Source organism: Cyanistes caeruleus, chromosome 6 (genome assembly GCF_971803275.1).
Source record: "Cyanistes caeruleus chromosome 6, bCyaCae1.hap1.1, whole genome shotgun sequence".
Taxonomy (NCBI): Eukaryota; Metazoa; Chordata; class Aves; order Passeriformes; family Paridae; genus Cyanistes; species Cyanistes caeruleus.
The window spans coordinates 56564809-56587732 of NC_141706.1; the positions used below are offsets into that span (position 1 = coordinate 56564809).

At 46.7% G+C, this 22924-nt stretch overlaps 3 protein-coding genes across 7 annotated transcripts in view; 1 reads left to right on the plus strand and 2 right to left on the minus strand.

The window, feature by feature from the left end:
• Nucleotides 1-22924, minus strand: part of CCDC85C (coiled-coil domain containing 85C) — a 110759-nt gene that overhangs the window by 57016 nt on the left and 30819 nt on the right. The gene's annotated exons all lie outside the window — the stretch shown is intronic.
• LOC147652709 (uncharacterized) lies at nucleotides 556-12164 on the minus strand. Of its 3 annotated transcripts, none has more exons than XM_086894407.1 (5): nucleotides 11883-12164; nucleotides 11658-11696; nucleotides 6829-6900; nucleotides 6570-6733; nucleotides 556-614 (listed from the first exon to the last, which is right to left on the minus strand). In XM_086894407.1, the coding sequence occupies exons 1-5, from the start codon at nucleotides 12069-12071 to the stop codon at nucleotides 611-613; spliced, it is 468 nt and encodes a 155-aa protein (XP_086750533.1). In that variant the 5' UTR covers nucleotides 12072-12164; the 3' UTR covers nucleotides 556-610. The 3 variants fall into 3 exon arrangements, with proteins under 3 accessions (XP_086750533.1, XP_086750532.1, XP_086750534.1); XM_086894406.1 differs by having other exon boundaries at nucleotides 6821-6900; nucleotides 11819-12164; XM_086894408.1 differs by lacking the exon at nucleotides 556-614 and having other exon boundaries at nucleotides 6597-6733; nucleotides 11819-12164.
• Nucleotides 8753-19850, plus strand: LOC147652710 (uncharacterized). The gene is made up of 4 exons (XM_086894409.1): nucleotides 8753-11328; nucleotides 11441-11566; nucleotides 19326-19418; nucleotides 19802-19850. The coding sequence occupies exons 1-3, from the start codon at nucleotides 11143-11145 to the stop codon at nucleotides 19380-19382; spliced, it is 369 nt and encodes a 122-aa protein (XP_086750535.1). The 5' UTR covers nucleotides 8753-11142; the 3' UTR covers nucleotides 19383-19418; nucleotides 19802-19850.

The window sequence follows — 22924 nt, forward strand, 5'->3', positions numbered from 1 at the left end:
GACAGCCCAAGCATTTGACCCTGGTGATAATAAAATCTTGCAATGATTCAGAGTGCAGGCAGTTGAAGAAGATTTTCTGATCCCCCCAAGCCAAACAAGTCTTCACCCAGCTTTGCATGTTTGCCATGTTTCTCTGAGGTTACATGCAGAAACTAAAACTACGCAACACAGCCAGCTTTCCATTATTTATTAACCAATTTATTGCCTCTCACTCAAGCCCTTTGGACTGGCTGCTGAAGGCTCCCTGCCAGGCAGGTTGACATGTGCTTTTCTAGGCTACAAAGCAGCCTTCATGGCTCACTCTCGGCCTCACTGCTCCTGCAGCACACAGGGGCTTGTAGGATCCACCTCTGTGTGCTGGCTTTCAAATGCATATTCCGTGTTTCAGGCTTGAAGAGCAGGCTCTCAGCAGTGTGAGCCCCTGCTCCCTCCCTCGTGTCACATTCATGTTCTGGTTACACATCGTGGCAGAGCTGGGGCAAAGGGAAGCAATGTGGAAAGGGACCCTGTGATGAACATCTTCACTCTCAAGGACCGTGTTGCTCCAGGCATTTTCTGTCTGCTCACTGCAGAGGGTCACCTGGGGCTCCTCTGGGTCCACACCTCAGGACTATCTGAGTAGAGGGACAGAAGATAGTCTTATTCCCACAGAATAGTTATTTGTTGCACCTACAGAAGAAGAAAAAGACTGCAAAGGACAAGTCCCCTAAAGCTGCTGATATCCCCTATCTGACCCCAAATAACCAGGTGGGTTCATTTCCTAGGGGTGTATGCTGCACAGAGATGGGAAATAAATCATTCACCCAAAGATAAAGGGTGTTTCATTGGTTCAGGCACAAGAATAGTGAAGTAAAACACATGGATGGTTAAAGTAACACCATTCATAGAAGCATAAATATGTTTCAGGTCATCTAGCACAGAGGTTCCCAAATTGTTTTGTTTGCCAGTTACTCCCACTCTGGAGAAATATGCTCTATGCCCTCCTTCTTATAAGCCAGACATAGAAAGAGCATTTTGAAAGGCCAAGAAAATTAGGGGGTGCTGTTGCAGGACCTACCAGAGCCCTGACTAACACCAGGACAATCCCAGCTACCAGCTTACTGGTAACACCCTGCTTTGGAAGAGCTCCCTGGAACTTGAACCTCTGCTGAAGACCCTGCAGTCCCCTCCATCCCTCCCAGAAATGCACTGTCCCTGGGGAGCAGTCATATCTCCCTAGAGCCCCCAAAGTCACTGATAATATCCATCTCCTCGCCAAAGCCAGATTTTTCTCATGTTGTCATTTAAACACAGCCCAAGTACGTAAGTGCCCAGTGCTTCCCTTGAGAAACTGTGCCGCAGCCTAATAGCTTTCACCTTGAGGAAACATTTCCTGACAACTTTCTCCTTCACCTAATTTCATCCCATTAATCCTGGTTATACAGGCTGGAGTCACCCCACACCACACCTCCCCACCTTGCAGACACAGGGGCTTGGTGAGTGCATTCCTGCTGAGGCTGCTTGCTCCCACTGCCAGAAAAGTGGAGACCCAACCCTCACACTCCCTCACTGCCAGCTGAACCTCGGCAGGCATGTGAGAAATGCCTGGGAAGTTGCTTGCCTGGAGGGATTTGTTCTTCCCCCCCTCCTCCCCATCACTGCCAAACACCCTCTGAATGTGGTTTTAAATGACAGGTTGCCCCTGCCTTTCTCTAGGAAGTGCTTTGCAATGCCAATCTCCATCCCATGAACGCACAGCCTGCACAGCACTATTTGTGTTGACCAACAGGAATTTAATCAACCAACAATAATAAAGTGGGTAATACTCAATTGTATGAAGCCGCCAGTCAGATGAAAGGATTTACAAAGGCTGGATTGATCCCCAGGCCCTGGCAGCTTTCCCACGGTCCCCTTCTAATCTGTGGAGCCAGAGAGAATAAATGAAAACTCCAAAATCCGGGTTTTCCTGCGGCGTGTGTTAAGTTCAAATAAGTCGACTACATACGTGTATTTTTTTCATGTCCCCCTGTTCTGAGGCAGGCTCTTCCCTTACCCTAAAGGAGCATCGTGCCAGAGCAAAGCCCCTTGGAGACAGCCAGCTTATGTAACCACTAATGCCATAAGCACTACAATGTCTTTAGTGACAAAAAAGGCTCAACACAGACCAACTGCAGCCAATTCACCACCGAGAGCTAAAGAGAAGAAATTAGTGTTACATTGGGAAATCCATCAGCATAGCCAGTGTTGCTTTAGCAGATGGTAATTTTCCAGCAGGTATGGGAACATCTGACACCACAAAGCATTGGCAGGATGATGTTTTCATACTTGGGGGAAGAAAGGAAACCAAGGAAATGCTCAAGGGCATCTTTTGGCTGTAAATGCCCGAGAGTATGTGCTCTCAGAGCCGAGGTATTTGCATGTGCCCCCTCTGGCTCTGCACTTATGCAGGCTGCTGGAACCCTCACCTTCCTTCTGCAGAACCTGCCTGCACTTCCAGCAGGGAGCCCTGCAAGAGAGGGTCAGGTGATGGAGACACTGGGTCAGCACCGTGGGAATGGACCCATCTGGGGGGACACTGGTCACCGCTGTGCAAGCCAACATGAGGGAGGAGAGGCAGGTGCCATCACCTGCACAAGATATGGTCTATCAACACTGTGGGTCTTCTCTTCCAGCACCCCCATGGCTCTTCCTGAAACACACAGACACTGGCACGTGGCTGAGCAGTCCCATCCCATGCAGCCCACAGCACTCAGTGGCTTTGGAAATGACCTATGGCTCACATCATCCAGACATTCACAGTATTGCTGATTTTACAGCCTTCTCCCCACAAAGCAGGCAAGCGTCTGGGTTTTGGGCCTGAGCTGCAAAAATTGAGAGCAGCTGTGATACTGCCAGTGGTGGCTGCATAGGGGCCACCAAACCCAAAGGTAACACTCCTGGCTTGGGAAGTCCTTGAGCTGCAAAATCTCTGGTGCCTAGGAGAGTATTGTAGGGAAGCCCATCATCATATGTGGTCATCACTTTGCTCTGGTTCTAATTCCCCTGAGCACTACTGGAGACAGGACATTGGGCCAGGGGGAGCTCCAGCCTGACCCAAAGAAGCCATTGTCACAGTTTTCAGGCTATTTTCACCTCTGCTCATCACATGGCTCAGAGGCACTGCAGTGGAGGAGAAGACCACAGCATCAGGATGTTCATTGCTCTGCCCCATCCTATAACCACACCAACCCACACACCATGAGATGGGGGCAGAATTAAAAGAAAAAGAGAAATTAAACACATAGAAGTACCCAAGCAGGGGAGGCAGCACAGCAAATCAAAAAATTAGCCAGCAGTACAGTCAGACTGGCAGCAGCCACTTTCCGAGGGTCAGTTGCAATGTCTGATTCATCCACAACCCTAACAACTGCCATAGCAGAGGATCTTTGTGTCAAAGGCACCTTAAAGGCCCACCAGAGAAATAATTTTACAATCAATTGATGAAGAATGAGAAGCTGTGGGAAGGCCCTGCAAGCAAGCAGTGATGCCTCTCTTGGCCAGGAATCAGCTGCATGAGCAAGCTGAGAGCCACAATATGGGCACTGGCTCTGCTTTATGGCCAGATGTGGTTTGTGGTAGGAAGAAATCAGGGACAGAGGTTTCCTGTAGTGGGAGGAGGTTTGGGCAGAGGTTTGGCAGCTTTCACCCTTGAAGCCAAGGTTGTGTTTGGGAGGTCAAAGTCCTCTGTCCACTGAGGTATTCACCACAAACACTCATCAGAACAATAAAGTAAACATCTCTACACAGTTGTGAGCTCCTTTCCATCCCCTTCTTTTTAAGTCCTGAGGAGAGACCGAAAAGGCCAGCCTGGGGGTCACATCCCACACTGGCCAGCTCACACCACATCCACCAGCTGGCTCCAGGGAATAAGCACACACATGCACTCAGCAGCTCCATCCCCTCCAATCTGCACTGATCTCCTCCAGTGTCTGTGCTGCAGAAGATAATTTAGATACAATGGTGAGCTCCTGAACACATCATCTCTTTCACACAGCAATTAAATGTACATCACTGTCTGGCTGTCCCATATCCTTGGGGCAGGAGGGATTGTCATCATCTTAAAGTCATGATTTACAGAGGTAATAATCATGACACCAGCCTCATTACATGACAACTTTTGGGAAATTAGGTGATAGATATTATTCATTAAGTTGCTACATGATGCCCATATCCATCCATCTGTTACAGCTGAGCTAACATTTTGGTTCAGAGCATGCAAGCTAATGGCTTCTTTAGGAGGGAAGCAGGTGCTGTCCTGAAAGGCAGCATGGAGAAAAGAGTAACTGGGTAAATAATTATAAAACAAAACAAAAATAATTAAACAGAGACCTCTGAGACTTCTCAGACCTTGGAGGCTTCATGAGTACCCAACAGCAGGACACCCAGGCCAAAGCAGAGCAATACACAAGACATAACATGATGCTCAAAAATATCATGCATGAGGCAAAAGCTTCCTTCCTGGTGAGCTCAGCCCAACCAGCTGCACGTCACAGAGTAGATTCATTTTGGGTTGCTTTGTCAGGCTACTCCATCACCCTGAGCTGCATGAGAGGCTCCAAGGAGCTGTTTGGACTTTGCCCAGTGCACAGTGTCCAGGCTATGGGCTGCTGCTCCTCTTGCAGCAACCAGAATGGGACTGCATGGGGTTACGTTGCAAAAGCTCATCTGCCCTTCAGCCAGGGGTACTCCAGCCATCCTTGGCTGCTGCCAAGAGCCAACACCTGCCTCTGACAGCCTCAGCAGAATGGAGATACATGTCCTTAGTCCCTACACCTGTGTCTACACACAAGGGACTGAAGGAAGAACATGCTGAGATCTGGCTGTCACCCAGAGCTGGGACAAAACATACACACACTCAAAGGAGTGCATATCCCAGAAGAGACAAGGGACTCCAGTACTTCTTTGTTTCTCCCCCAAAACTACTTATCACCCAATTTTGCCTCAAAAAAAACTGAGATGAGAATTTTTAGAGATCTCATTTTCAGGATGATTCACTCTCAGAAAGGAAGAATGAAAGGATTCCTGCAAAATATTTTTTTGCTTTTTTGTCTTTTTAGGGAGGGCTGTGTTCTTAGGCATGAAACCCAGACGGTAAGTGCTGAGACCTCAGACAGGCACACTTCTGCATTGCTCAGATACCCACTTTCAACTATTAGTCATCATTAGTTAAATAATACAAATGGCTTCCCAGCAAATTTCTTGCCAGAAGGAGAAGAAAAGTGAGTCCTGATGGTGCTGCAGTAGCCAGTGCCAGCCTTTGACGTGATGGCACTGCAAGTCTCTGACAGAGGCAGAAGCAGAAAGAGCTTCATGCCCATCAAGCCACAGTATGCCCAGAGGCTCAAATTTATCTTCTCTAACCCCGCTCAACCCTTTTAACAAACAGTTCCTCAAGCAAAATGCATTAAGAGGTATCACAAAAATAAAAGCATTCCTACTTACTCCCTCAATGCATAAAAGGGTTGGTTTTGGTCACAGAAGATACCAGAGCTGGCTAGGGACCTCAGATCTGGGAAACCCTCTAACAGTGATTGCAAAGAGGGCAAGAATTGGAATGTGGGGGGGAGGAAGGGAGCCAAAGCCTGGGACCTGGAAAGTCTACATTCTGCTTAAAAGCTTGCCACTAACAATGGGCAAGACCTCAGCTGTTGTGCCCATCCAACCGCAGGCAGCTGCCTAAAGGGGGGACACTTGGCAGTGACATCCCGGGATGACCTGGTGACGCAGAGCATCCCTGTCTGGGGCTGGCACGAGGCATGGGGACGTGCAGCTGGGCATGGGGAGCCAGCACCAGCCCTTGGCAGCTGCCCAGCACGAGGTCACAAAAGCTGCCTGTGACACCACATGCCTGGTGCTTCATCACCGAACCGGAGCTAATGGCTCCCCACTGTTCTTTCCCCTCCACAGAGCAGGATACTCGGCTAAGCGGAATGGAAAGTGCACTGTGATGTTCTACAGCACAGTTCAGCCAGGGCAGCATCCCTGCCACACTGGGTAGCAAACCTGCTGTCTCTGCAGCATTAACAAATCTGGGACTGCCAGTATGCCTCATAGTACTTACAGCACTTCCCAAGCAACTTGATAAAGTTCTGAATACCAGCCTGGCACTCCCAGGCTCCAGTAGTGCGGTATGACTTCCCCACCCCAAGTTCTGATCTGGGCCTCCCCATCAAGACAAAAAATCTGAATAAATTTAATACCAGCTAAGCAAAACTTCCTGCAGAGCTAAGCAAGTGTTAAACCCTGGCTGAACAGCTCAGTAACCCGAGGAATGATAAAAAGCCATTGCCTAGAGTCAATCATACTTCCATATGCCTTTCTGGATCAGAGCTGTGCATCACAAGCCTTCAGCACAGCCATGAGCAGCATCCTCCTCACCTACCCCCAAGCCCCACACTTCAGGCAGCAGGTTTCCTTCTCCCTGCCCCTCGTCCCTTGCCTGGCACAGTCCACAGGGCAGGGCCATGTCCTGCTCAGCAGCACAGCTAGAAGTGCTGAGCACAGAGCTGCCAGGCACAGCAGCATGCTGCATGCCACAGGAGTTACGTTACCTTTTTGTGAGCCAAGGCTGCCCCAAATGTGTTTCTCTAAAAATGTACCAACTAACTGGGGGTTTTAAGGTGTCCTTGACTGCGCTCATATAGGTCTTCTTCCAAAGTAATGCGTTAGCACAGGTTCCCAGGTGGGAGCTGAAGGGCTCGTTTTGCATGGCTGCCTATGACAGTCACAGGATATATCATGAGGTTAGATGTTGCTGCTAGGATGAAAGGGACATCATGATAGCAGAACCCAGGATTCACACCGACAGACTTGTGTTCCTCCAGGACTCAGCAGCATTTGCCTTGGGCAAGAATATGGCAGAAAAAGCAAAATGTTCAGCAGCTGAAAGAGATGAAAATATGAACACAGACTAAATTAGAAGACATTTACAATAGAAAGGAGGGTATGAGATCCAGGAATATAACTTGCCTTGCAATATAAGCAGCAGGAACAAAAATTTCAGGCGGCAGTCAGTGTCAAGTGTGAGTGCTCACTATGGCACAAGGCAGCATTCACTAACCCCAAACATCCCTTCTGAACTCCTGTGTCCTCATACTGGTGCATTTTGGATATACCCATCACCACATCTCACACACAGCATCAGTGTAAGATTAATCTAAGGGACAGGCCACACTCACTCTGCTTTGGATATTAGAAATAATGGAAATTAGGAAAACGTTTTTTACAGAAAGGGTGATAAAGTGTTGGAATGGTCTGCCTGGGGAGGTGGTGGAGTCACCATCCCTGGATGTGTTTAAAAAAAGACTGGATGTGGCACTTGGTGCCATGGTCTAGTTGAGGTGTTAGGGCTGGGTTGAACTCAGTGATCTTGGAGGTCTCTTCCAACCCGGTAATTCTGTGAAAATATTTTATATTTTGGACATTAGAGCATTTCTCCCTTAAGATAGTAAATCTGGTATAATTAGATACAGCATAATTAAAAATAGATTTCACAGAAATTAATTTGCAAACACAAAGATTCAGGAGAAAATTCAGTCCTGTTTTAATTCTCCTGGAGACATCTGAAATGACCTCAGGGATAAATTTGGCCAGCTTGAATACCCATGTCTCATTATTACCAGATGAGCTGTGCACCTACAAAGGGGTAATGGTTCTTTTGGACAAGTGTGATCACATACAGAGATGGGCATGCCCAGGATGGAGACAATGGATAAAAGTGCCTCTTGGTTTAGGATTCTCTAGCACTCATCTGCTGGTTTCACTGTTGGTTTTGCTTAGCCAAAAAATTTAGTTTCAGCTTTTCTTCAAAATAACACAAGTAACGCATTCTCCTTCAGGTCACTGCTGCAGTATAGTAAGCGCTGGGTGGCCCTTGGGAATATGAGCTTTCAGACAGATTAATACAGCTTGACTGAAGAAGGGAAGATGACAGACACTCCTTAACAGACTCCAAGTTGGGCTCATCCTTGAACTGAATTTTCTTCACAATCTCACAATTCCTCAATTGGAAAAGTCAGTCCTCATATAATGAAGTGCAAATACTTTTGCTCTTGGTAATTATTTTTAATTTAGACACTGGACAAAGGGTAAAGATTCACTTTCTGGGTTTTTTTGCTTTTACTGACATTGTTTTAAATATTCAAATACACAGACACCAGAACCACAGGTTCAGTGACAATAACTTAAAAAAAACACAACAAGCAAATATTTTACAAATAATCTCAAGTTTCCATGAAAAAACTGGCAGCTTTTTAAGGTACTATACACTTACTCAGTGGATTTGCAATCACCAGAAAAGCCATGGGGCCTTCAGTACACAAGGCCCTTGGAAATTTTATCACAGGGAGCATACCACAGCTACTGGGTCATCCTTGACTTTTGAAACATTGTGTGAATTAGAAATAATGATACTAAAATGATGCACACATATTATACTTGTCTGTGGTTTGCCTATAAAGGAGATCACCAAGGACAAGAAAGAAGATAGAAATTTTAACTCTTCCCTCTTGGCCCCCAAATTGCCACTGAGTCTGTTGCACGAGGGCACAAAATGTTTTATTTCATTCAGACCATGGGTGTGCTGGGTGTCACTGAGGCAGCAGAGCCCAGGGCACGGGGAGAGGCAGCTGCCAGGCCCTTCCAGGCTGCAGGCAGCCCTGCCCGTGCCACTGCCGCAGCGGGGAGCGCGCAGCCCCACGGCGACACACGTGCCACCATCGGCCTTCGGGGACCCACAACTCGCCACTCTCATTTTAGCACTGACAGCCCTGCTGGCATCTGGGGAAGATGTCTGGCATGCAGACACAGGCAGCCAGTGGCAGAGCCCCAACAACAGCAGAGCCCTGGTGAGATGTGCCGAGGGTAACAGCACGAGGACACGGTCGGGAGCGGCATCTCAGCTGATGGGCCAGGGAGAACCCTGGCAGGAGGAGCACAGTGCTGGCCCAGAAACACAGGCAGGATCACAGCTGGAGGGGCAGGCACAGCCAGCACTCAGAGCAGCCCTGTGTGCTGCCCCAGGTGCATGCAGAGCCCATTTCTTGCCTTCCCTTGCCCCTGGAGAAGAGGGATCTGTCCAAAACCTGGTCAAAAGTGCTGCACTCTGAAAACCTTTCCTGATTCACCCACTTCTCCCCCCAAGAGCAGAGCTCCAGCCACCTCTAGCTGCCAAGGATAACAAAGTCGAGAAAGGGATATTATATTGTGTGCCTAGCAATTGGAGAAAATCCCACTTTTATCTTAGCAAAACAACTTTCCCTTTCTACTGCTGGCAGAAAGGACTGTCCCCACCTATCTGCATTGCATAATGTAGCTGCAGCATCTACAGCAATGTTTACCTGAGGAAAAGATATTGGGAAAACAATTTGTGCCTGGTTTCCAGACTGCAAAAGGATGCAGCGCTTGGAATCCGTGAAAACAACAACAGCACCAGGTATCAGCCAGATCCAGGGATCACAGTTTGGAAAAGCCTTCTGGGAGGACAACAGATATTAGAGGGCCAGTTCAAAGTGAGTACTGGGGAGATAGGCAGGACAAGAGAGTCAGGCTTTTCCAGCACTGTTAGGTGTGATCTCAGAGCAAGGTTTTTTCCCCTGCCATCACAGCCCCTGAGAGACACCAAGCCTGCCCTTGCAGTACCTGTCTGCACATCAGCCCTGCACCACCCAGCCCCTGCCCTCCGCTCGCCCCAGGGCAGCTCCTCACCCCCCTGCATGTCACCCAGGCTGTCATCTGTTCAGCACCCAGTACTCAGTACAAAGACATCAATATGAAAATACTGGGAGCCCCAGTGGATTGAATCCACCACTCCTTGCTCACACAACATGCCCACACAGAAATGGGAAAGTTCATGCCTTGTGTTCCTAAGAGCAGGAATCTTAGCTAATATTGCTGCTCATTAAAAGCAAAAAACAACAAAAGAACCCAACAAACCAAATCCAAGACTCTTTGCAAGGCTAAAAGGAAAAAAAAGGGTCCTGCAGTCTTGGGAAATGTCTTTCCCAGTGGCTTCTCCTAAAGGATTTGATTTAGGCTTGTGAGAACTTAACACATTAAAAACTCACCCATAATTTGCATGCCCCAAACAGCAGGGAGATATCATGAGATCTGGTAGTCCTGAGATTTCTTTCCTTTGGCAAAATATATTCCAGAATTCACTTGAAGAAAAGTTCATACATCATTACAAGTAAATTGTATTCAGCCAGTGAGTGAAGAAAGGGCACAAGATGACACATTATCCTGTGGTTTTATTATACAAGCTTTGCTCCCTTACCTCATTTGCAAAATTAGGGTTGGTCATAATCCTTCCATCAGTCTTTCCTGAAAATTAGCAAGGGCCCAAACCAGATTTTCGAATTAAAAAAAAAATCTTCCCACACTTTTAAGAGATGTGAAAACGGATTTGCCAAATATTTCCTTTGAAGGAGCTTTCTGAAGTACCGGCTTGGCATCTGAATGCTAAAATGCTTCTTTGCAAGTGATTTGGGAGATGCTCTAGTGAATATTCCCCAGAAACACACACAGCTCCAGTGATCCCCTATTTCACCCATTCCTCTGAGAGGGAATGAAAGGGCATGTGGGCCAGAAGGTAGACAAAGATAAAAACCTTTAAATTATATGCTTTAAAAACAGCATTATTTGAGAACACCGCTTATTTCTGTGTAAATGCTCAGGCACGATAAATAAAAGTAAGATCGAGCAAGGACAAAGCAGCCTGCAAAATCCTTGGAGATGGGCACCCCCAGTGCATTCTACCAGCTCATGTTCCCCCTGAGCCTGGCAAAGTCAGGCCAAAGAAGTCCTCCAAGTGAGGTATTGAAACCCCTTCTGGGCAGGTCTGAGCCACTCGTTGCTGTGCAGGAACCGGAATGGGATAAGCTGCTGTTTCTGCTTCTGCAGGGAGGACAGGGGCTCTGAGAAGTCAGGAAGCAAACAGCAGAGCTGTGGAGAGGTGAGGGAGCAGGGCCTGGTGCTAGACTAGAGAGTCAGCCCCTGTACCTTGCCTCATGCTGGGGACCAGGCACTCCACCCTTCAGCCCACCCAAACCCGCCGTGGGTGGCAATCCTCGGGAGCCGTGTCCTCCTGGCTCCTAAGGCAACATTCCTTATCTGTAAAGCAGGAGCATGTCGGCCTTGGAGCTGGCTGTGACAGCAGCACCCAGACAGAGCACAGAGCACAGCCTGAAGCACCGTTCTGCAGTGCCCAGGAAAGCCAGCAATGCCCAAAGAGTGCATAATTCAGCTGGACATGCTGAATGGAACACACCTTGCTATCCCCATGTTGCCAATGGGAGCACAGACACAGAGAAGGTAAGTGACTTGCCTAAGGTCACACCAGAAGTCTGTGGCCAATCCCAGCCCCACGAGGCCCAATCCACTGCCTTAACCACACACCAGCTCCTCTCTTTTATGTGGTGCCCAGGCAGAAACTGAAGAGCTGCTGATGTTTCGCAAGGCAAAGCCACATCCTCGAGTCCTTCCTTGGCACACATCACGCAGCAGCCAGCAACTTTCAGAGCAGCGCTGGAGCCTCATGCAGCAACTGGAGGTAATGGCTCATATTTCTCCCCTTAGCAAAAACAGCCCCTTGGCCCCAGCCCCTGCCCTGGCCAGGCCCTCCACCACCTCCTCTCCTTTACCTTCAGTCCGCAAACTGGAAATCCACTGTTGCCATAACACTGTTGCCAAGGAAATACAACAATATGCTTATCAATAAAAAGTGCTGGGTGTGCACAGACAAACCAGCTAAATTTGCTGGGCCTGGAGCCACTCCTCCTGTTCTCCAGCTGTCCTAACCCACCTGTGACCTCCTCTGTGGCTTTAGACATTAGCACACGCACAAGCAGAGACACAGAAAGACTTACTGGCCTGAGGAGCTTCCTCATTCCTTCAATCCAGCACTGCAACCAACTGACCTGAGAGGCTGCATGGTTTCCAGACCCAACAGAACTTCCTCTGATCTCACAGACAACCCTGCTATGAGCAGCACCTTGGAGAAAAGGCTTCCTGAGGCCCTTTCCAGCCCGAGCTACCCTCTGACTGTTGCTGGTCATTTCTCCGACTCCAATTGCTCCTTCACTGGCACAAAATGCTCACTCCCAACAGGCAGCAGCACTGATGGGATCTGAGTGTCTCAGCTCCCATTTGGCCACCCCCACCAGGGAACAGCCCCTGTTGTTGCTGCAGCTCCACAAACATGTGGATGTCACTATCCACGCATATAGCTCTTGATCCTGCAAGAAATGATAGAACTTGGTACAGAAAAGTAAGAGCCAGATTTTGTAAACCCTTTTCAAGAGACAGAAGCCTGAGTAATTCATAGACATGAGCTCTGACCCAGAGCTAGGGAACAAAGGCCAGAACTTTGGTGTTAACACCAGGGTTAACCAAATCAGGCTCCTGGAAATCCACCACTGAGGATTTCCCAGACAGCAAAGGTGGAGGATTCCCAAATCCACAGGAAATAGGAAATTCCAATATTGAATAAAGAAATACTAAAAACTGAAGTAATGATAAAAGAAATTTGAATGTTTGAATAAAAAAATCTTAAAAACCTACACACATTTAATCAGGCCAGTAAAAAATTTTGTTTCAGTGTTATAATCTAAAAGAAAAAAATTAAAACATGTTTCTAAAGCTTCTTCCTCGCTCCAGAATAATCTCCAAGAGACTCTAGTATTTGGGCAGGAAAAAGTCTTACCAGCAGTGCTTACCATACTCTGAACTTTTCCCACCTACTGCTTTCTTATCTTTAAGGCTTGGATGTTTTAAGAGACCTTACCTGGACACCTAGGGGTTTTCCCCATATTTTTGTTAAACAAAATTGAAAACCAAGCTGAGTCCTCACATTCTTCCAAACAAGTTCACACACTCCTTCAAAATCAGAAAGAGGAAATAACCTAACCTGAGAAACAGGCTGAGATTTATTTTATTTTAATTATTAAAAATGACACTGTTAATTTCAGGGCCTTCAATAATTCAGCTCAATTACCCAGGGGACAAAACTGTCAGACCAAACCCTGTAAAATATCTATAAACAAAAAACCTATCAGTAGCAGGCAGAATGAATCTATTAGCCTCTCCCCCAGTCAAAAACCACGCTGCCAGGCGCTGGCATGGCTTCAGGTAATAAAAGTGATGCTGAACATTTCGGGAGGGAACAATGCTCCATGTGCAGTTAGAAGCAGGTGGCAGCATCCTTTCTTCCACTCAGCTGGGGTTTTTTAAAGCCGTAGCCCTTCATCCCCTCCAAATCCTTTTGTTCGGCAAACGAGGCGCCCTGCACAGATGGCACTGACCTGTGAGACAAACTGTTCCGATAGCTGCTCACCCTGGCCGGGAGCAGAGCGCACAGGGAGCGTGGGGCACACAGCCCTGCCGGGGCACCCGCGCCTCCCCCCGTGCAGGCCAAGGGACAGGTGGGGGGAAAAGCATCGTGCCCTAAAAGAAAAGCTAAGGTACCGAAAAGAGTTGAAATGGTCGTGACAGCAACACACCCGGCGTTTTCGCTCTGCCTCGCACGGAAAGCTCTCCAGCACAAAGGAGCGCATCCTGGTATTTGTACAAACCAGCGCCTCCCTCGGCGCCAATCGCAGCCCCGCGTCCAGCCGCCTTCCCTGCCTGCTTCTCCCATTCCCAATGAAAACGGACCCCTCCATTCCATCTATCTCTTTCTTCTCCCAAGCATATTTCGTGGGGGAGGGGAAATAGGTAGGAGCGCCTGGGGACAGGACCCCAAAGAAATCTGTGTCAGCTTCTTGTCACCAGATCATTCCTCAGAAAAATAAATGCCAAGTTAAATTCCATAAGCCACCGTAACCACCAGAAATGCGGGTTCCTGCGAACAGAAATGCCATCACAAAGGTCACATCGGTAGCAAGTGTGACCTGTGCTTGGAGCCAGGCAGAGCCCTGCCCTTCTGCTTTGCTGCTCCTGCATCTGGAGGAGGTGGACATCAGAGGCTGCATCTCCATTTAGAAACAAAAAAGAAAATCTATGCCTTTTATTGGAGGTGCTGTTGTGGAATTTGGTAAATGGATAATGTGTTCAGTATCTACTAGCATGACTATAAACACAAAAAAAAAAAAAGAAAGGAAAAGCCTACGGCAAGACTAATATTAATACCCAGTCATGTCACTCTCAATTAAGTTCATATCTAATGAGCCCATTTTCTCCTTGCACTGTCCACTGATGCTGTAAGCAATGTCCAATGAAAAGCATAAAATGCCGCTTCTGGAAAGCAATGATCTGTACTGGTAAATTTTGAACCCACCAATTATGAACATTATTTTTAATGGAACGAGCAGGGTTTCTACCAACTATAGTCATCAATGCCAGAAAATGTCTGTGTCCACAAAATGTCCAGACTTCTCTCACACTTCTCTCAGACTGCAACCATTATTGCTATTATTTGATTTCTTACTACTATTATCTCTGTAAATATATATATACATATATAACATATATATATATATACACACATATATCGCATATATATATATATAATGTAATTAAATCTCCTGTGCACCCTAGCTGTAAACCACTCTCACTCAGCATTGCATTTGCATTAGGAATGTCTATTTACCAGGAACAGCAACTGTTTCTCTAGATTATACAAAATCTGAACCACAGTGAAATCTATCCAAGAAGCGCCCTTCACTATTACGTAGAATGTAATTTAACTGGGTTGCCCTAAAATCAACTTTGTAGCACTGATACATGGAAAATCTTACATCATCCCCCAAAAGTGCTTATCTGCTGCCTGCGGAAGGTGTGGCAGGGAGAACCAAGAGCAATGCTGGGCAGATCTCAAGCCAGTAGAGCAGGATAGCACTGAGGCCAAGTGAACAAGTCCTGACACACAGCAATCCCTGGAGGAGGTTACGTTATGCCCGGATCCTCCGCTACAGCCTTCATTCCCACAGGCATCCATCCATCCCTGGGTTGCACTCCATGACAAGGCACAGGCACACCCTCCAAATCATTTTAATGAAAACTGGTTGAAGGGAGAAAGTTAACCTGCTCCCCCCTCCCCCCAGTCTAGTTCGCTTTATAAAATTAATCTTTGCATTGACTGTGTTTGTGTAATCCATATTAGCCTGCATGGCTGGAGGCTCATAGAGGTCATGTGGTGCTCTGAAGTACATGGAAGGGCAGCTGCTTTGCTCCAGAACAGAAGAGACACCTCTCCTCATCATGATGCCCTCAACTCATTACTCTCCTTCCATCCTCTTTTCCTGGGAAAAGATCACTTAATCCCAATGCTCATACAGTGCACGGTTGGCTGATTCTCATCCCCTCCCAGGGAGCTCTGGAGCATACAACCATGTCTAAGAAGCTCTCTACATCAATTCTGAGTCAAGAAGACACAGAAATAAGCAGGACCAGCTCCCCATATGGATGTGGTGGTATTGGTCTACTCTTCTTAGCCGGGGAGAGCACTCTAACAGAGGAGGGTTAAACCCAAAATACAGATCAAAAGCCATTTTAGCCAGTGAGAGACATACTCAGGTAGGCACAGCAACAACCTGAGAGTGAGTTTTGAAGCCAGGCACAGGCCTGTCCTTTCCAAATGTATCAACAGTTGTGCTTACACTGTCAGCCCAGCTTGCCCCACAGCTTTGGTCTGCCTTCATCCAGCACTTCATCACTAACATCTCATCTTCTGTCCAAACCAACCAACCAAACAATTGAAGGCCAAAACAGTGATCCCAGTGGGATGCTGGATAGACTAGGAAGACTGTTTTTACCGGTGTTTCAAGGAGGGACAGTGAAAGAGCAGAGAAAGAAACACACACTAAAGTACAGTCCATTTCTCAAAGATTTAAGCACACAGGTTGAATTCTCCATGAAGGTTTCCCTTAAAACCTCTAATTAAAAAAAAAAAAAAATTCCCCTAGACCGGACCTGTACTTGCAAGAAAATAAAGTCTCTCCCTTGGGGTGGGAGAAGGGGGAGAAATGCTCTGAGCCAGTTCAACCTCAAAGAAACAATGCTGTTGTTTTAAAATTACACATCTTTCTGAAGTCAGCCAGACAGAAGTGAATCTTTCCAAACCTATCTGCTTTGTTTTTTTCTCACTGTTTTAGCATAGTTTTACAGGAGAGGGAGGACGTAAAGAAAAGTCAGTATGTTCAGGAGGTATTTGTGTCCTACATGACCCTCACCCCCATATTCACACACTGCAATCTGATATAATCATTTTATTACTGCTTTAGCTCTGCTAAATCCAATTTACCCACCAGGCCATAAATCTTGCTGTGTATAGCAGCAGAGCCCTGGTTGCAAGCTCGGAGAGATGCCCCACCGAGTGAGGAGTGTCCCAAGCGGGTTACTGTTTAACCTGCAGAGTGGCAGTGGAACAAACGGCATGTCAGTGTGTGCAGCCCCAAATGGCAACACTGCAGACCATCGAGACCCAAATGTTTTGCAAATACAGAGGAAGAAAAATAAAAATATTTGTATTCAGCAGCTCCACCAAGTCTCTATAAACACTCCAAGGTCGAATCCACATGTGGAGTGCTGAATGATCAGTCATGTGTTATGAAATTCTCCCTCCAAAACCCTCAAGTTTTAAGAGTGTCTGGCAGAGATAAAAGACCTGGTAGGAAATCAAATCTGTTTCACAGGGTAATTATCTTCCATCTTTTACAACTGTTGCCAGAAATGGAACAAAAAAAAGGGAAATTAGGATTATCACCTCCAAATGCTGCAAGAAGAGCCCTGTGTCCTCTTGCACCATCGCTGTGCCTGGCAGCCTCGCAAGGCTGAGCTCTTGCACAACTCCAGGGCTGGCACCCAGCCCACTGGTTCAGGGAGGGGAAAGCACAGAAGCAGCACCCATCAACAAGCGGAGAGAAAAATGCACAGGGGTGTGATCCTAAACTCTGGGAAAAAGGCTGGAGGGCTCCTTTAGTCATTCCTTTGCCACAGGTAATGCCAGTTAGGACATGGGCTTGATGCCCGCTTTGGGCAAGCAGCTTGGCAGCAAGGTAATTGTTGGCCATGTTTTGGGAGCTTGCTTTGTTTTATCCCTTATTCCAAGCGTGAATGTTGGAGTTGGCTTGACTTTGATGCTGGAATTCCTGGACTAGGACAAGCAGACTGGTGGCAAGGAAGGAGAGACTGGAAAGCAACCAGTTCTGCCACTGAAGAAAATATGCTGGGTAGCTGGACCCTTTCCTGTGAGGTCTATTTTGACCCCAAGCATAAACTGTGATTCCAAGGCAGAGGAGGTCCCTCAACCCCGGTCACAGTAAGGAAATAAGGATGATCCCCTGGTTTAACTTCATTGCACAAGGTATTCCCCCTGCCCCCACTCCAACAGTTTCTTATGAAATCAGCTGAAGCACTAGGAGCAAGGAAAAAAAATATTAATTCCTAAAGCAACGACAGCCTGCCAAGTTTTTAAAGAGGCAAATCTTGAGTGGCTCTCTGGAAACTCAGGTAGCTCACTGCATGAGGCAGGGGGAGAAGCTAAGTGCTCCACTCCCTTCCCTCAGCCTCTTCTTTTTCATGTATTTCTGCTTGATACAAAAGCTAGTGACAATCTGAATGGAAGTCGGGACTACAAAAGCCAGGACCTGCTGATGGATACTTCTGAGACCAGTAGCCCTGCCAAGAAACTCAGCCCAGGCTGCAAACTCTGCTGGAGCTCCAACAACCCATTTGGGCATGTGGGAACCTCAAAGGCACCAGCACCTGTGCCAAGGTGGTTTCTCCCTCTCTGAGGGCAGGCCATGAGGCATGTGTGCTGGAAGGATGCCTTTCTCAAGGCACTTATTCCTCCCAGAGATGGGCACACTGAGCTCCTGGTGACCAGCAGTCGGCCTGTACCAGCTCCTCCCTCTCCTCACACAGCCAGCTGGTTTGGGGCAGAACTCTTCAAAAAAGGAAGCACATTGATTTGACAGTCCACTGGGGAGCAAGACTTCTCTGCAGCCTAGAAAACATGACCTACAAAGAATGACTGAAGGAACTAGGTTGTTTAGTCTAGTGAAGACTGAGAATAGACACGATAACTATATCTGAAATACATGACAAGTAGGTGGAAAGAATAACCTGTTCTCCTTTCCCACAGCAGACTGGACATGGCAAAACCAGACCTAAACTGTGGTGATAAAGATTTAGGTTAGAGATTAAAAAAAGCTTTCCAGTTGGGAATGACAGTGCCACACTGGAAGCCACTGCCTGCCGAGGTTATGGAATTGCCATCTGTGGAGGTTTTAAGACCAGGCTATAAAAACACCTATTTAGATAGGAGGTGGTCTTGCCTTAGGGTGGAATGATGAGCTAAACGACCCCTGAAAAACTCATATCCTGTTGCTGCTTAATCAATTAGTAACAGTGGTTCACAAGTCAATATCATAATTTTCAAATCAATTGCTTCATTTGAGGCCTGTTTTTGAGGCCTGTTATTGACGTCTGCACACTTTGTGATAAGCCCAGTCCTCCCAGGACTATTGCTCTGTCCGAGGCTGGTCCAAGACCCCTACCAACAAAGCTGACAGCCAGAAGAGCATATCTGCTTTGCACGTTGTTTTCCATGGAGTGGAGGAGGTCCAAAGTAGCTGGTCTTGCTCACAAGGACAAGATTTCTGATGATGGGGGAGCTGACAGAGGATCACACAAAACTCTGACACAACCAGTGCTCTCCTGAACTGGTGTCCCTTGGTCAGCCTGTGACCAATGCAGCCCCAAGCCATGCACACAAATGGAGAGGTTTTGAAAACAATCTTCAAACAGCCACGAACATTTTTGTTGCCAGCCACCCAAGTCTGCAAGCTGACTACCATAATCACAAGGAGTGTGTTCTGTCTCTTGGAACATGCATACACCACAGATATATGAGACATATAATACACAACAAGTACCCATTGAGGGGAAAAACCCAGTGTCTAAACAGACATCAAGAATGCATTAACCTTGTCAAACCCAGCTCTCCCGTGACATGCATCTGCCTTAGTTTCACCTCTGAGCTGAAAAGTCTCCAGTTCAACCTGTGCATGAGCCTCTTCCACCTCCCTATGCCAAAAAGCAGACAACAACAGCAAGGTCCAGCCTGGACCTGGTCAAAGACCACAGAGGTGGACCAGGCTTTGCTTCCCACCACAGTGCAGCCAAACCACTGGTCAACATTTCAGCTGAAATGCTGGCTTCCCTTCCAGCTCCCTCTCCCTGAGAGCATCATTTCTCCCTTCCAAGGCTTGGCACAGGCAGCTTGCATTGGGGAATACACATTTTTGGAGTCATGGGGACAATTCAGTTCAACAAACTGAACAACCTCTTCCTTAAAACTCTCATTTCAGAATGTTCAAGGCAGCCCCAAACACAAGAGCACCTCAGTGGTACAGAAACAAGTGTAAACAAGCCATTGGCTTTTATACACCACCAGAGATCAGGTACTGCACAAACTGATAAAGGTCTGGCTTTAACAAGAGGCATAAGGGGACATATTTAGCATCTTCTTTTAATCCTTCTAAATTGTAAGCAGTTTTTCAGCTATATTAATTCTTTGAAGTGAGTGGTTCTCCACTAATCATCCTGGTTTATGTTTACATTATGAGGTGTAATGATGCATCTCCGGAATGTTATGGTATTAGTTAAATTAACTAAGACAACTCTGCCTGCAAACTGATGAATTTTAATGTGTCAACATCAGATACGAAAACGCAGTTGTGTGGGTCTCCAGATTCACATGACCATATGGTTCAGAATTCTAATTAATTCCTTTGGATTTCATTTCACATAACTTACAGCTACATTAATTCAATATTTTTTTCAGAATTTTGGAGAAACATATATTTTGCCAAGCTGTGACTTTTCAGCTCACAGTAAGTGTTAAGTGTAAGAAAAACCTTTCATTTCCTCTTTTCCTGATAACCTTGTCTTACCTCCCTGTGGGCTGGCATTCTTCCAAAACCAGAGGTCAGGTGGAGCTGTCCTGCCCCAAACAGACTGCAAAGACCCACTTTGCAAGAGCCATAAAGGTTTATTACTAAAAACAAACTCATTTTCAAATTGTTATGTGCTGTGGGCAATCAATCAGACAAACTCTCCGGGAGGAAATGCAATCCAGGCTTCTGAAACACAGCGATTGTGACAAGTAGGGATAGCACAGACCCTGGAGCCAGGCACTGCTATCATCACTGCAGACCATCACAGTCATATGAGCATTGACAGAAGATTTCCAGCTCCGTGGGGTGTTGCACAGTGCATGGGTTTGCAAGTTCCAGTTCGGGGACAGTGGTATTTTCTCTTCTTTATCTGACCCCATTTCTTAATGATCCACGTTCAAGATCTCCCTCTAGGCAACAAAGAACATTTACTTGTGCTTCTCATTAGTTAAACCAAATCTGAATAAAATGAAAGCACAAAGCACACTCATCCCAGAGCTCAAAACAGATCTGGTCAGACATACATGCCATCCACTGTTACTTTAGAAAAAAATATTTCAGCAGAGAAACTAATAATCCTCGAGGCCTCCATGGTGTGAATGGAGCAACTACAACATCACTGTAGTTTTCTGAAACATGCAATGCTTTCAAAAGCCAGGTACGTTAACAACAGCCCTCAGAAGCCTTTAAAGACCCCCACGAGTGACCATGGCAGGCATTGAGTCATGCCCAGCAGGAGAAGGCCGAGATTTGCAAGCACATCTTGGCATGGCTACATTCAGGTAGGATTTCTTCTGATACTGTTACACATCCTCACAGCACGAAAGGATGGGCTTGAGAAGTTTAAAGATTTAAGATGTTTCTCTCTCTTCAAGAGAGTAGCAAGTAACTACAGGCGCTATGAATTTAACAGCTCAGCTCTGCAAGAGCTAAACACGCTCAGCTTCCCATCTCCACTGCCCAGCGGGGGAAGGTTTTAATGCGTCAGATGATGTTTGTTCCATTTTTGAAAGGGTCAAGAGGACCCAAGACTGGGATTGCCAGATCTGCAATTTCCTGCATCCCTTACTCCAGAGAATTGCTAGGGAAAATCTGAACAGAAAACCCCAATACAAGTGCAGAATTACTAGTTGCAGTCCCCAAGGTGGTATTACAGAAGCACTGGTAGGGGCTGGGTGATACAACACACAGTGACAGTGGGTCCCAGCTGCCTCCAGTCTCTAAATAAAAATACTCTGGAGCAGTCACAATATTTTTGCTGCCACAAGGGTCAGTCCCTCCTTTAAGTCTGAGACTGGGCATCAGCCAACTGATAAGAGCAAATAATTCACCAAAACGCCAAAGCAATCAACATCGTTATCAACGAGCATTTTCCTACAAGGCGTATGAGGCACTTTGACCCTGCTGCAAATTCGGGCCACATACCTCCTCTCCCAAAATCATGTTACTTCCACACTTACACAAGAGGTACAAGAAATCAGAAAGCAGCAGGACAAAGGGCCATTTCAGCTAAGGCAGGATTACAACAAGAATCCAGCAACTGCTGCTTTTCCCATTCTCTCAAAGGCACTAAAACCACATCAACACAAGCCACCAGCCTCTCCTCTCTCCGAGTGGGAGAAGCTCATCTTGGCCTGGCCTGGACCAGCTCTAGCACCAGCTCCCCTTGGCCACTTCTTCAGCAAATTAAGTGGGTGAGAGAAGAAAGCCTTGTCCCACAGGACATGGCCAGAGACTGGGAATGCTGTGGGTCTTTAGGCTCCCTCTTAGCCCCCTCCTCAAACCCAGTTCCAGATCTGGCACCTTGCTTCTGCAGGAAGGCAGGTAGCCTGACTTCAGCAAAGTAAATCAATAGATCTATTGAGCTTAAAAGTTTCAAACTCCCTCTTTCCACCCCAAAGAGTTGAAAGAAAGGGACATCTTTGGGCTTGTTTTGAAGTTGCAATTCATATTAAATGGCAGTCCTGTGGGGAGGGAACAATGATGGGAAACAAAACCCCAGAAGTATTGAAGAAAGTATTTTTGAAGCAAAATAGCTACACAGTTTCATCTCACGATCCTCTATAAAAAGATGTTACTAATGCACAAGGCTCCATCTCCGTAAATGCTGCGTGACAAGCAGTCAGACAGAGCCGATGAGCATTTACCTAACAACAAAACCCCAGGAAAAACTGGGGAAAAAAACCCAGATTGCAAATCCTAATCCTACTTGCAATCTTCTGCCTAAATATTATTATTATTATTATTATTATGTAGTTGGTATTTGCACTATAAGCCTAGTCACAGACAGACAACAAGTCTTGTCTGAGCTGCTGTTCAGACACAGAATCAAGTTTTTCATCCTCAGGTGACTGGAGATAGCACAGCTAAAGCAGGGACACAAAGGGACTGTGGGGGCCATGCAAGGGCTGCCTCCCTGTTTCTGCTCAGAGAATAATTGCACCAAGTGCATGAGATCCTGCAGTGGTGCCCACTGAGGCAGAGCAGCCCCACCTCAGGCTGAGATAATCCATCCCACCTTCTGTATGTAGATCCCAGGGGCCTGCCTATGTTCTCCTGCACAACACTTAATTGTTCTTTCTCCTGTGGAAGTGCTTAAAGACTCCTAAAGTGCTGAAAGCCCCCTTATCCCAGGCACCATAAAAGCAGGGATCCCAAGGTCAGTTCCTAACCAGAGACAGGTGAGATTGAACACATTAACCACAGTGGTCTCCAAAGCCTCAGGTGGCTCCAGGAAAACCTTTAAACTCAGCCTGAGAACAGCAGATGACAGCTCACCCCACACAACTTAATAAGAGAGGATGGTTTCTGAATTTCACAAGGAAAAGCAAAAGGAAAAGCAAAAGGAAAAGGAAAAGGAAAAGGAAAAGGAAAAGGAAAAGGAAAAGGAAAAGGAAAAGGAAAAGGAAAAGGAAAAGGAAAAGGAAAAGGAAAAGGAAAAGTTTATTCTCTTATCAATTAAAAACTTGTTCTAAGTGGCTATTAAGGAAGAATTTGTTCATGTTCCACAT